This window comes from Fundulus heteroclitus, chromosome 20 (assembly GCF_011125445.2).
Source record: "Fundulus heteroclitus isolate FHET01 chromosome 20, MU-UCD_Fhet_4.1, whole genome shotgun sequence".
NCBI lineage: Eukaryota > Metazoa > Chordata > Actinopteri > Cyprinodontiformes > Fundulidae > Fundulus > Fundulus heteroclitus.
In genome coordinates, this window is record NC_046380.1 from 15550816 (window position 1) to 15564134 (window position 13319).

Below are 13319 nucleotides of genomic sequence, written 5' to 3' on the forward strand. Positions count from 1 at the left end.
CATTCCAAAATTTCTTATTAAATAAATTAATAACTGTTCTCATCAAGCATTCCCTATGCATTTTTAACCCATAGCTGCAGCTTCTCAGTCTCAGAGCCGTAAGAAAGACATTGTATAAAGTATGTTAAATAATTTTTCTGCCGCCTCTTGTTTGGGATTGGCTGAAGTTACTTTTTACATCAAAGCCCCATGTTTGTCGAGGAATACTGAATTCCAGTTGGACTTTTAGACTCTGAGTGTGTTGACAGTGTCATTGAATTAAGATTTTGACAGTCACATGGCTGTAGTGTGGCCAACCTTTGTAATGTGTTGGAAAGATGCCTACAGCTTTGTATTTTTTTTTTTTTTTTTTTTACCAGTGATATAACTTATCTCACAATATTCAGAAATTATAGTTAACCTGTATTTTTCCACCCTACTAATTTTGTATGCATTCATATCTATGTAAACACTATTTTAGTACTTCATCTGACGCTACACCACTGGTTTAAAATAAAAAAAAAACTGTTTAAATTCACTTGTTCTATATCCTATAGTGAAGACATTATGTGAGTGTATTATCTGAGTTTAACAAACTAATATACCTTATTAGGTATACCTAACAAAAAGTTTCATCTTTTACTTAGCATTATTAACTATAATGATATAAGTGGTGTTATGGGTGTGTGTCAGATTTTCTTTTCCGATACATAGAATTTACTGAATTGGGGAAAGTATTTTTGTTTCTGAGGGTATCATGAAGCCTTACGCAAAAGAAAAAGAAATTGGTACTTTTTACATTACCAAACTTGAAAATGGGAAAGATTCAACCCATACAGAAGAACAAAGGAATACATTTTAGCAGATTAAAATATGCGTTATGATGAGGCTTGCTTGTCGGATTAAAAGTACCTTTTGAAAATTATAACCTTTCAGCTGGTATTAAACATACTTTTGATAAAGCCTACTTGTCTGAATTAAAATATTTAAAAGGTAATATTATAAGACATGAATCTTTGTGTTTGTATTTGCTTTAACTTATCATATTTAGCAAATGCTGTATCTTAAACATCAGTCTGGGTTTAAATTAATCTCTTTAAGGTGTTTCATTTAGTGAATTTAAGTTATTAAAATAAATTAACTTTTCAATAATATTCTAATTCATTGAGATGCACCTGCACAAGGCTTATACTGCACAAATAAAACACAGACTAATCATGTGTAAAAAAAAAAAAAGGGAACGTTTTAGTTGCTGTCATTCACTGCTATGATATTTTAGACAATGATTTCTCAGCTTGGTAATAAAAAGAATTTTAGTGACTAAGCTGTGACTAGAAAATGGGATAAAATTTAAGTTCCTGCCTGAATGTTGACAGAATATTATTCTTATAATATTTTATGCAAGTAGTTGCTTTGAAACTTAGTGTGAGGTGTTAGTCTGTTAGGTCTTCAAGTTATTGCTCCCACATAACATTTCTCCTGACTTCTGACTCCTGACTAAACAAACCATCACATAAATCTGAGGCTTGTGAACTTTGTTTTAGAAGGCCATTTTGATTCAGTGCTCCATGAAACGTCATCTCTCTTTGGGGACTGTCACCTGTGTTTTTGGCTCACTTGTGTTTGTTTTATTCTGTTGACGCTTTTTTTTTTTTTTTTTTAATTACATTGCTTTGTCGCAGAAATGAACTCAACTATTGAAGCTGCAAGCCCAAACAGAACTGAAAAGTAAAGTTTAAGAAAAATATATGTGCTCTTCAAGATGTGCATTTTTCACAAAGATCAAGAAAAAGTGAAAAAGTGTTTATGTCATAATCTCCAATTGAACCATCTAACAGGAAACAGAAAGCAGAACAAAACCTTCTGGAACCCTCTACCCCGCAAAAAAACAAACATAAACAAAAACAAAGAACACATAATGGGGTGACTGTGGCTCAATGGGTAGATTAGTCGTTGTGCAATCAGAAGTTTGTGGGTTTGATTCTCACTTCCCCCTGTCACATGTCAATGTGCCCCTAGCAAGGCACTTAACCCCAAGTTGTGTACTGGTGAGTGTGATTGGGTGAATGTGGCTATAGTGTGAAACACTTTGAGGGGTCAGTATGACTGGAAAAGTGCCATATAAGTTTAGTCCATTCGCCATACATTGATAAAAAAAAATCTTTAATGAAACAACTGTATGACACCAAGATATAAGTATTTAACAATATCTGCATGAATTCAAGTGAAACACTATTTTCCCTCCTTATTACTTTAGGTCTGCAGTTCTTCATCTTAAATGCTCATATAACAGGCAATGAGTCAGAGCTGAAAATTGGGTTCATGAAAGTTTCATGCTCCATTTAATGTTACATGAAAATGAAGCGGAGAAATAGAAGCAGTTAACTATTCCAGCCATCTATGATTCCTGACCCTACTCTTTCTCAAGGCGGTCTGAACAGCAGAGCGCTCTTTGTTGTGTAGATTTTTTAATATTCTTCTGAAAAATTCTCCTCATAATTTATTTATTGGGACTCACATTTGTAAGAAAGTTTCTCTGTGTTCAGGCTTCGAGGGTCTTCACTGCAGCTTCTGATGTTGAACACGGCTTATGTTCTTGTTATGGGGAACGTTATGAGAGAATCAGAACCAGAATCAGAATGCCTTTTATTGCCACTACACACATGTACAATGAGATTAAAGCCACCTCCAAACAGTGCAGAAATATCAAAATATCAATTATCAAAAAAATAATATATATATATATATATATATATATATATATTATTTTTTTGATATATATATATATATATATATATATATATATATATATATATATATGTACAGTGTAAACATTAACAGGTAAGATTATATATATATATATATATATATATATATATATATATATATATATATATATATATATATATATATACATATATGTACAGTGTAAACATTAACAGGTAAGATTATATATATATATATATACATATATGTACAGTGTAAACATTACCAGGTAAGGTGTGCAGTCCTGGGTGTTATGTACATTGCAGAAATGAAATATATTTCTGTATAAATTGTTAAATATATGTGTCTAAATATTGCACATTGTAGAATTAAAACTGTAAACACATTGTCATTATTTCATAGAAGTAATTTTTAATTTTTTTTAGGATATGAAAGCTGCAGGATATCTAAAAAACTTCACTCCACAACGACGCCCGGTTTTAACAAGATTGAAAAGTAATATTTTGACATCACACATTCAGCAGCAATTTTTAATGTAAGACTAAATGAATTATTCTGAGACCTTTAAAAGAACTGCAGCACACTGTGGCACCTCGCCAAATAGCCGATGTAAAATGCTGCACCGCTTGGCGAAATGCATCATTATCTGCAGGAGGGATTTAGCAGAAGTCTGCAGTGGAAAATGTAGAGAGGAATGTCACGTGTTCGCATGTAGGCACCTCAGATTGTGACTGTACAGTATGTGGTGTGAGGACCAGCGCCAAGTGGACACAGATTGTCCCAGTGAGGATGTGGGGGGAAGGTGGTAGAGGAGAGGAGAGGTGTGTTTGCATGTTCGCATGGGGTTGGATTTAAACTAGAGAATGAGGGGGAGGGCAGATTCTGTCTCTTTGAAGCTTTGAGCCTATTTATGGGTTCTCATCAAGAGCCTCTTGTGTTACTCATCGTCACTTTCACTCATACAGAGCTGAATAGGTGGCCAATCATCAAATCCACTTAACCTAAGTCCTGAAGAGAATATAAACAAATGAAGCAAAGATAAGTAGCACCCTGCTTTTTTCCTCATATTAACTAGCAGTGGACTAACATCATATTTCTGAAGCATAAAAGAAGACACATTTTTTTTAATATGGATACGTATTTGTCATGTGGTAACATGCATTACAGTGTAATACTGGCCAATGCAATCATTAATCAGGTTGTCCCTAAAAATGTGCATCATTCAGCATTGGGATTCATTAAGACTGGCGCCAACCAGTATTGGTGGGTGGGAGGGTGTTGTGGATGGGGGTGGGTGGGTGGAGGGGGGGGGGGATTCTCCATTTCAGCAGGATGATCTCACCTCCCTGTCTGCAGCTCAGGAAGAAGACTTTTCATTCATGAAGTTTACCCATTCACACACAAGCATGCACACAAAGGTGCACACAAATACACACGTGCACGCACACACACACACACACACACACACACACACACACACACACACACACACACATGCGCGCGCGCGACCAAGCCTTGTCTGCAGAGGATGCTGAGGAGTCGGTTGTGCCAATGAGGCAAGATTCAGGTGAGATCACCGCCGGATGTTAAGCTTCCTCCTTGTTTTAAAAACCGCTTCAAATTGGTGAGCGTTATTATTCCATTACATCATTTGATATTGTTTGCATTACAGCACCACGCCTTCACATACAGCATGAAGATGTTACAGAAAAGTGATGAGGACTTATTTACACATCCAACAAACACAGTGTTAATTTTGACCAGCAGAATAACAGATTTCTGTGCTTTGGTCTTTACAAGCTCCAGTGCAAAATTCAAGTTATCTTTAAACGCCCCATCGTGCTCACCAGTGGTCACTAAACGTGTCTATATCTATAGAACGCGGAATGTGTGTTTTTCTTGCCTTTTAACATCCTGAATAGTTAAAACATCTACATTCAACGACCAAAAACCACCCAAACAGAAGACTACACTAAGTTAACCCTAGAATTAAAACTTTTAAGAGGAATATTAACTGAGAAAAAAATACCTAAAAGAGCATTCTGGTTAGCTTGTTCTGGATTTAGGGCATGCTGTTACAGATGCAATTCCTATGCACATAACCCTTATGCTTTGCAGCGTGTACAGAGGTTTTCACATAGAAAAAAGCTTTTAATCAGTGAGTGCATTTGACAATTGTCCTTTCATCCTTGACATAACATCCATCTATCCATCCATTTTCTAACACGTCTATCCGTTGTGGGGTCGCGAGAGGTGCTGGTGCCTATATCCAGGATCTGTCGCCAGTCTATCGCCGCATGGCAACACAGAGACAAACAGGACAAACAACCATTCACGCACACACTCACATCTAAGGAGAATTTAGATTAACCTAACAGTCATGTTTTTTGGACTGTGGGTGGAAGCCGGAGTACCTGGAGAGAACCCACGCATGCACAAGGAGAACAGAAGACCCAGGGCAATGCTTTATTGTGTATCCTGTATAAAATGAGCTTCATTTGGTTTGGTTCACTTTCATCTTTTAAAGACAGACCAAGTCTCCTGGACATTATCATGCCGGTAATGCAGCTGCTTGTGGGAGAAATCAGGAGATCATGCCCTGTATTAGATGCTGTGGTTACACAGGCAGCGACCATCTAGCAGTTTTTACATGAATTATCTGACTGGAAATTAGAGAACTCACTTCCTTTCTTTGGTTTATTTTTATTTATTTTTTTGGTTTGCCAGATTGTCTCTTTGCTTTCACACTCTTAGCTAACTGTACCAGGGTTCACTTACAAGTGAAAGGAGACCCACAGCTTCAGATGGACCAAAGTCTGCATGAATTGGTCTGTATCCGAGTTTAGATGAGTTTCCTACATGCTCATATGAAACGCATTATCTGAGGACACAAACTCTGGTTGGTTTAAAGTTTGAAGGCACTCTTAAAATAATTAGATCCCTGATCCCTTTACATGGAGCTTTGTAAATCACTTTTATCTTTTTTGACTGCAGGCTCTGGCTAGTTGCTGTGGTACTTGTTGCCCTTTGGTCTTTTGGAGTGCAAGGGGGCACTCCTTTTTCTAACTCTGTGGTCAGCCATCTTCTCTGTTGTGGTTTGTTGGAGCAGCAGCTTATCTGTAGCTGACAGGAAGTGGCTGGGTAAACACAATTAGGACGGCCAGCTCTGTCCTAGGATGACTCCTGAACCCAGTGCAGGTGGTGCGAGACAGAAGACTTGTAAGAAAAATAACATCACTGATGGACAATGTCTCCCACCCCGTGCATGCAACTGTTGCAGAACTGGAGAACTGCTGCATCTTAGATGCTCAGAGGTGCGCTTCTGCAGGTCCATCATCCCAGCCACAGTTAGACTTTATAATCTCTGCTGCTCACAACAAACTCAATAAGTGTTTACAAACATGCTAATGGTTGCATGGGTTCTTAATCTGACGAATAATCATTTACACTGTCTCTCAGATGCTAATGTCCATTTGTCACTATCCCCAGGTGTTAGTTTATTGATGATTTAGGTTCCTGAGGATCATGCATCTTTCTGTTTTTTTTTCACCTTTTTTGTATTGTTTATTCATCTGTTTATTCTGTACTTACTTCTTGTTTCCTGTCATAATTTGGTATTCTGCTCATTGTGGATTTAGTTCATTCTTGGTATGCTTGGTATGAGGGATTGCTGCAAATCCATCAACTATGCAGACGACTGTCCACTGTGGCTCTACGCTCTTGCAGGAGGAGTGAATGCTGCTTGTCAAGACTTGATGCAATCTGATGGGTTTCCTTAGAGAGGAAATTTTTTTGACCAATCTTGTCTACATGATTTGATTGAATTTTACTTGCAAAGTGCCTTGAGATGGCATGTGTTGTGAATTGGTGCTATATAAATAAAATTGTGTAGGTAGTTTCAAAACCTGGGAACCATTACTTGTAGTGGCGGGACACAATGAAAACAAAGCAGAGGGTGAAAATAACATTTGGAGTTAGTGTTATTTTAAATGTAGGAACTTTCACCTGTCACTATCTGCAAACTGTTTAAACAAATCCAATAAAAAACTTCCTAGAGCTCAAATGGAAGCAACCTTAACAGTTCTTCCAGAAAACACAATGACTGATGGTGTTATGCTGAAAAATATGTAAATCCAACACTCAGGTCTATTGTTGCCCTGTTTTTCTAGGAGATTAGAGAAATGCCTGATCTTGCTTTGAAACCTCCTCAGAAACAGGGAGGGGGATCTGCCAGCTGCTAAGAGCCTCTGGCAGTGGCTCGGTCAGGAGAGGGTTAAAAACAATAAAGGAGGAGGCTGGAGAAGCCTTCCTGAAAGTCACGTGCTCTGTGCTGGGAAGAAGGGGAAGAAGACCAGAGAGAGGCGAAGGGTGGGTGGGTGTTTGATGGAGATGAGCGGGGGAGGAGTCTGGCCCATGTTGCCGTAGAAACTGAATCCTCAGTTGGCTGGTGTGAAGTCAGAGGCGTAATATTAGGTGGTGACTGCACTTCAATGCTGGGGGTACTGTGAGGTGGCTGGGATGGTGGCGGTGGGGAGCAGCAGCGGTGACTCACGCTGGAGAACACGCTCTGCATTCTAATGGAGGAAGGACTCCTCACACACCTCCATCAGCGACATCACCTTCAATCCTGAGGACCTCCTGTGCAAGCTGCTCCCTAACTGATCACCGCCATCCAGTGTCTCCCTTCCTCTGTGCATGTAATTAAGTCATTATGACAGTGAAGGAACCATTAGTGTGAGTTTTTGGTGGCTTCTCTTGTTCATGCTGATAAAGGCAATCTAGTAGAGGGAACAGAATGCTTAGACGGGCAAGTAAACTGCAACCATGTAATTGGTGATGGTATAATTGCACAGTACGGGTAGCAATTAAAGGGATAATATGTGTAAACCACGCTCAAAATTATCATTGGATTAAGTACAGTTCTCAAATAGCCCTTGAGTGCAGTACCTCACCAACTGTTTGGTAGGAGGTGTTGGTAATTATACTGACCATATTTAGGGTGTTTTTATGTGCAGGAGTGGGGATCTTTAAATTTTGTCTGCAGGGAAACTGGTTTGTGTCTCATTAATGTTTTGTGGTAAAACGGCAGATATGAAGGTACTTTTCTCTCTGGGGGTTTAAGATGAGAAACATTGATCTGTAATGATAAACAGCTTGTTCACAACATAAAAGAAAAGCCTCAAAGATAATGACTAATTCAAATAATCAAAAATATTTATAAGCTCAAAATGTTTCTGACGCAAGGAATAACCCTTTTAAGTAAACACATTTAATATTGCTGCTCAATGATATTTAAAGCTATAATGTTGGTTTGAGTAATTACAGAAACATAACAATATATATATATATACTTAATCTATGCTTCTTTGTTGTTTTAGTTAACAGCCAAAACAGCAAAACCTGTGTTGTTGACATCGGTTGAGGTGACGTCCCCTCGTCTGACTACAAATAATTGACTTTACATCGAGCGATGCTCTGCTCTTCCTTTTAAGGAAACACGCTGTACTGTGGGTTCATTTCCCATCACTGCTGTGTAAAACTGGAAGGAACAGGGAGGGAGGTTAAAAAAAACTCCCAGGCACAGTGACGTCTCTTTGGTCTCCACCTACAACTCAATCTGATGGTGTGACGATAGCCAATGGAAAACAGGCTGGCTGATTGGAGATGTAAGGAGTGCTGTAGCTGTGGGGAGATGCTCCGTCAGGTTGGTTTATGTCTTTTTGCTCGTGATGATGATTCACCAAATTTTTGGGAAGAGGTAGGGGCTGCTGTGGCCCCTGCAGTGAAACTGAATAGCCCTGTATTTCACCTGCACATTTTATTTCACATATTTTCATAGATTCTTTGTAAGTTTTAGCATTGGAAGATTTTGGGGACCTCCTTCAGAAATGAAGAAAGTGGCTTTAAATATAAATACTATACAACAAAACCAACATTATATTTTGGACCCAGGAATGTCAAAATCTTGAAAGTATTGAAAGTAAGCGCAGAAAGAATTTGGTCCCAATTTCTTTTTGTACCTTATTGCACATTCAATAACACACAGCAAATCTAAATAACTACCAGATACTAAAAGTTGCAGTTATCTCAGAAAAATCTGCAGAAGCCTTCACCCATTCTTTTGACAGTTCTTCTACCACAAATATGAAAATAAATCAGCCTGGCCTAAATGTAATGTTATGCCCAAAATTAACACCTAACTTAGTTGTATGGTCAGAAGGTTAACAAGTAAAGTAAAGTAAATACTTAGAAGAAGTCAATGCCTGAATGTGCCAAAGATGTTCTTCAGTTGAATAAAAACAAAACTGAAATAACAATGTTTGGTCCAATAGAGAAGCGATCAAGAGTTAGCACACAGCTTCAGCTGCTTCAGCTAGTAATTACTGATCAGGCCCGAAATCTGGGTGTAGTGATGTACTCAGACCTAAACCTCCAAAAGCATCTAAAGACAATTACAAGGTCGGCCTTCTATCACCTGAAGAACATTTCCAGGATCTGTAAAAACTAATCCATGCATTTTTAGTTCGCAACGGTGTTTTCACAGGTCTGCCTAAAAGGTCGATCAGACAGCTGCAGTTGATCCAGAACGCTGCTGCCCGTGTCCTCACTAAGACTAAGAAAGTAGAGCAAATTACCCCAGTTCTAAAGTCCTTACTCTGGCTCCCTGTATCTCAGAGAATAGACTTTAAAGTATTTATTTTAGTCTATAAATTAAAGAATGGGTTAGCACTGAAATACATCACAGACCTGTTATCAGTGTATCAACCCTCCAGACCACTAAAATCTCCTGGTTTAAACCTACTCTGCATACCTAGAACCAGGACCAAACAGGAAGAAGCCGTATTTAGTTATTCTGCTCCACTTAGATTTCCCTTTTCTGTCCAAAAATACAAAGTGATATAATCTTTCTTTAGTCTAATATATGCGTCACATATTTCCTCTCAAATTTGTATTCTAGAGGAGTACCGGTCTGTAATTAGGCAGAATTATGCAAATGATTTGCTTCACTGGCTAGCATATTAGCAATATTAAGAGTAATTAATTCAGCTGAGGGACAATTTTATACAATACTGCTATGATGAAGCTGATGTCCCTACGAGCTCAGGATTATGTGAATGGCAGAGGTAACAGAAGTTTGTTTGAGCATCGTTTACAGATTGAAAACAAATTCTAAACAAATTATAAGAAGTGAACTGTTTTACTCTGGAAAGACAGGAACATGGTTAAGTGATTATTTTATACAGTATTATAGTGGCAATATCTTTAGATTAAATCCATAAATAGTTTGAGAGAGACAAAAGATCATGAAAAATTATGACTTCAGATTGCTTATCCGGAGCATTCGGATGTCTGTTACTACAATCACAAATAGGAACGTCTGCAAAGATCTTGGAGAACAAACAGCGACGATCATCAATCTGGTAACCATTCAGTCCTTGTAGAGTATTAGTATGTACATGTGGTAAACATACAATACATGAGACCAGAACATACATGTTTTTTAACACATGACAATACTTAGTTATACCATATCTCAAGCTCCGGGTTGGAGGAACAATGATTAAGACATGTTATATAGTTACATAATGTGGGGAGTTTGAAGTAATGAAGTTGACCGTGAACTTTTCTGTGAATGAGAGTAAATATAGGAACATCAAGTCCATCATAAACAAATTCCTTCACAGCCTAATAAACTAAAGCCATATTGATAGGATCACACAGAAGAATTACCTCATATTATTGGTTTCTAGAACTAATTATTAGATCATGGCGTGAACTTAGTTTTCTCATATTCTGCACATATATTTGATTTGAGTTTTTTTTTTTAATAAAAAAAGACAAGAAGTAAAATTCTTCTTGCTCTGATGTTGCTTTTGCCTTGTTTCCACCCTAATTAAGGATGGTACAAATGCATCATCTCCCTGCAAACAAAACATCAAGAGTCGAGAGACAGGTTATAATACCACTACAGCTTATTGTGTCCGAAAGTTAAGGCAGCCGTTTCAGTGAGGTACTGTCCATGGTTCTGATCTATGAGGCCCCAATGAATGCCAGAGAATAGTAAAATAAACCATAGTAGCCTGCAGAAGTATGGACTTTTTTTTTCTTTTTTACCATTTCTAAGTTAACAAATATACAGAAATATTTACGTGTTTAATTGTAAATAGAAGTAACTAAGATTTGACACATTTTCAGGAGTTGGCTGTCGGAAATCTTTTGAAATAACAGCTCTGTACACTCTGAAAAATCACTCTAAATCAATGACCATCGATTTCATTAAGCTAAAATAAAGTCTTGACAACCTGCCGATGAAGTCCTTCAATGGCCCACGGGCTCCACCCAGTGTTATGAAGTAATCCAACATCCCCAGTCCAGATTATTCTGAAAATAATGTTATAAAGTGCACCTCTCCAACAACATGTTTTCTCTCTCTCTCTCTCTCTCTCTCTCTCGTAAACCATGTGTGGATGTATTGTAGTTCAACAATTCAGGGGATGTTAAAAATATCAGGGCCATGAATCATACTCTGGAGGAAACAAATACGCAATAATCCTAACAATAAAAACATATCCTGTGCAGTTAGATTGATACAATCTTATTTTTCGAGGTGGGTTGATTTGATAAAGTTGTTTGCTACTTGGAAAGGGCACCACATCTGTAGATAGGTCCCATCTGGTTAATTACCTCGTCAATAAACCTTGAAGGCAATGCCGCGAGAATGTGATTTGGAACGAGAATTTATTCCAATTGTTTTCACGAAAAGTATGAAAAAAATATTTTATGGGTAAATTTTCGGAAACACCCTGGGGAGACTTTCATAACTACTTTTGATTGACAATAACTAAATGCATTTACTGCCATTAACACGGATACTACGGGTTCATTGGATTTTGCGGTGTGTTACTCTCAAATCATCTTCTATGATAGAATATGCATAAACAATTACAAAATAAACGAATATCAAACACAATGATCGAACAATGAAACAATTTATAAAATTAAATTATACATTTCAAAAAAAATTATAGGTTAAATTCTTAAATTATGTTTTGAAATAAATAATTCTAGATTATTTGGAAATTGCTCTTCTCGTTCTTCATGGTATTTGACTTTTATTTTTATTATTATTTTTTAATAGTGTCCTATCTGGCAATGTGGCAATAAGAATTGTTGTCTTAATGCCAAAAAGAGCCCAACAGATTTTGCTTTCACAAGCGGATCTTTCACAAGCGCTCCACTTGATTTATACATGCAAGTAGCTTTATTATAATTTATGCAGGGAATATTTCGTGTTATATGGACACTAAAACAAGAAGGTAGAAGAGAAAAAGGGGGAAGAAGAGAAAAGGTGAAAGAAAGTGGACAAAAAGGGAGAGAACAATACAACATCTTGTCTGCTTCTTCACCTGCAAAGATAAATGTAAAAAAAATCAGCACAACCATCCAATAAAGTATTAAAGATACAATCAACTAAAGCCTTTATGTTGGTATCTGACTTTTAATGTAATAGCAGAGACATAAGTAGGCTGCAGCATTTCATTCCCTTCAAATCTACAGTACATTGGTCGGAATATTTTAGGGTTGGAGCGCCATCTACTGTCAATACATGTCATTGGACACAATACCCGCTGTTTATAAAAATATATATATTTAATTTTAGTTTGATTCAGGTAACTGTGATGTTATACTAATGTTTATAATTACCTGCATTTATTAAAAACGTAAACATGTAAGAAAAGTAACTCCTTCCCCACACATGACATAACATGTACGTCACATCCGGTCCGGCAGCTGAATGTGCCCGCCAACACCGCTTGTCGTGTGGATTTATCCCGAATGTGGTGTGCACGAGGTGTTGCGCTTAGATTAGCAAAAATATCTCCTTCGGTAGCAAACAAAAAACATTTTCGGTCTTTAACGAGCTTACGTGTACTGTCCAGCTGGGGTCGTTTTAGCTCTGTGAACATTTCGGGCGTAGAGCGACGATTTATGTCCACTGACGCGAAGAGGATCCGCACCGACAACATGACTGTTAAAAAGATCGGAACACACAACGGGACCTTCCACTGCGACGAGGTGCTGGCCTGCTTCTTTCTCCGTCAGCTGCCGGAGTACGCGGTAGGTACAGCCAGCGATTAATTACAGCTTCCGCGGGTACTTCTAAAGTCTGTGCCCGCTGCTTGTTGTGTGTACTTCAACGCGCCACGAGGGGGCGCTGTGGTGTTGAACAAATAGTCCCAGGAACTCTTCTGCACACTTTGGAGGTAAATTCTATTGAAAAGTTTTACTCCAAAATCAACTTTTCCCATATGTGCGATTTTGTTGATGTCATGTTTTTGTTAGTGGCCTGTTTTTGGTATAAAATAGCATTCTGAAAGAAGCCGTTATTTAAGAAGTGAAACATTTTACCCATTTGTGTTGGGTAAAATGTAGTACAATCCAAATTGAACTTTAAAACAATAATCTAAATGTAGTCCACAAAGCCAGAAAAAAAAGACTTTAGGGAATTTGTAATAGCAGAACTAACAGAAAGATAAAACCTTGAGTAAAGTGTGATTTTTGGTTTATTTCCCAGAAGGGTAGACGCATCTGTTTTGGATCATCACAACGTC

At 37.7% G+C, this 13319-nt stretch overlaps 1 protein-coding gene across 1 annotated transcript in view; it reads left to right on the forward strand.

Moving 5' to 3' along the window:
* Nucleotides 1-12483: 12483 nt before the first annotated feature.
* myg1 (myg1 exonuclease) overlaps nucleotides 12484-13319 on the forward strand; it is a 33164-nt gene continuing 32328 nt past the window's right edge. Inside the window, exon 1 of the mRNA XM_036151933.1 lies at nucleotides 12484-12825. Within this exon, the coding sequence (XP_036007826.1) occupies nucleotides 12544-12825 (282 nt within the window). The 5' untranslated portion in view covers nucleotides 12484-12543. The remainder of the gene's footprint in view (nucleotides 12826-13319) is intronic.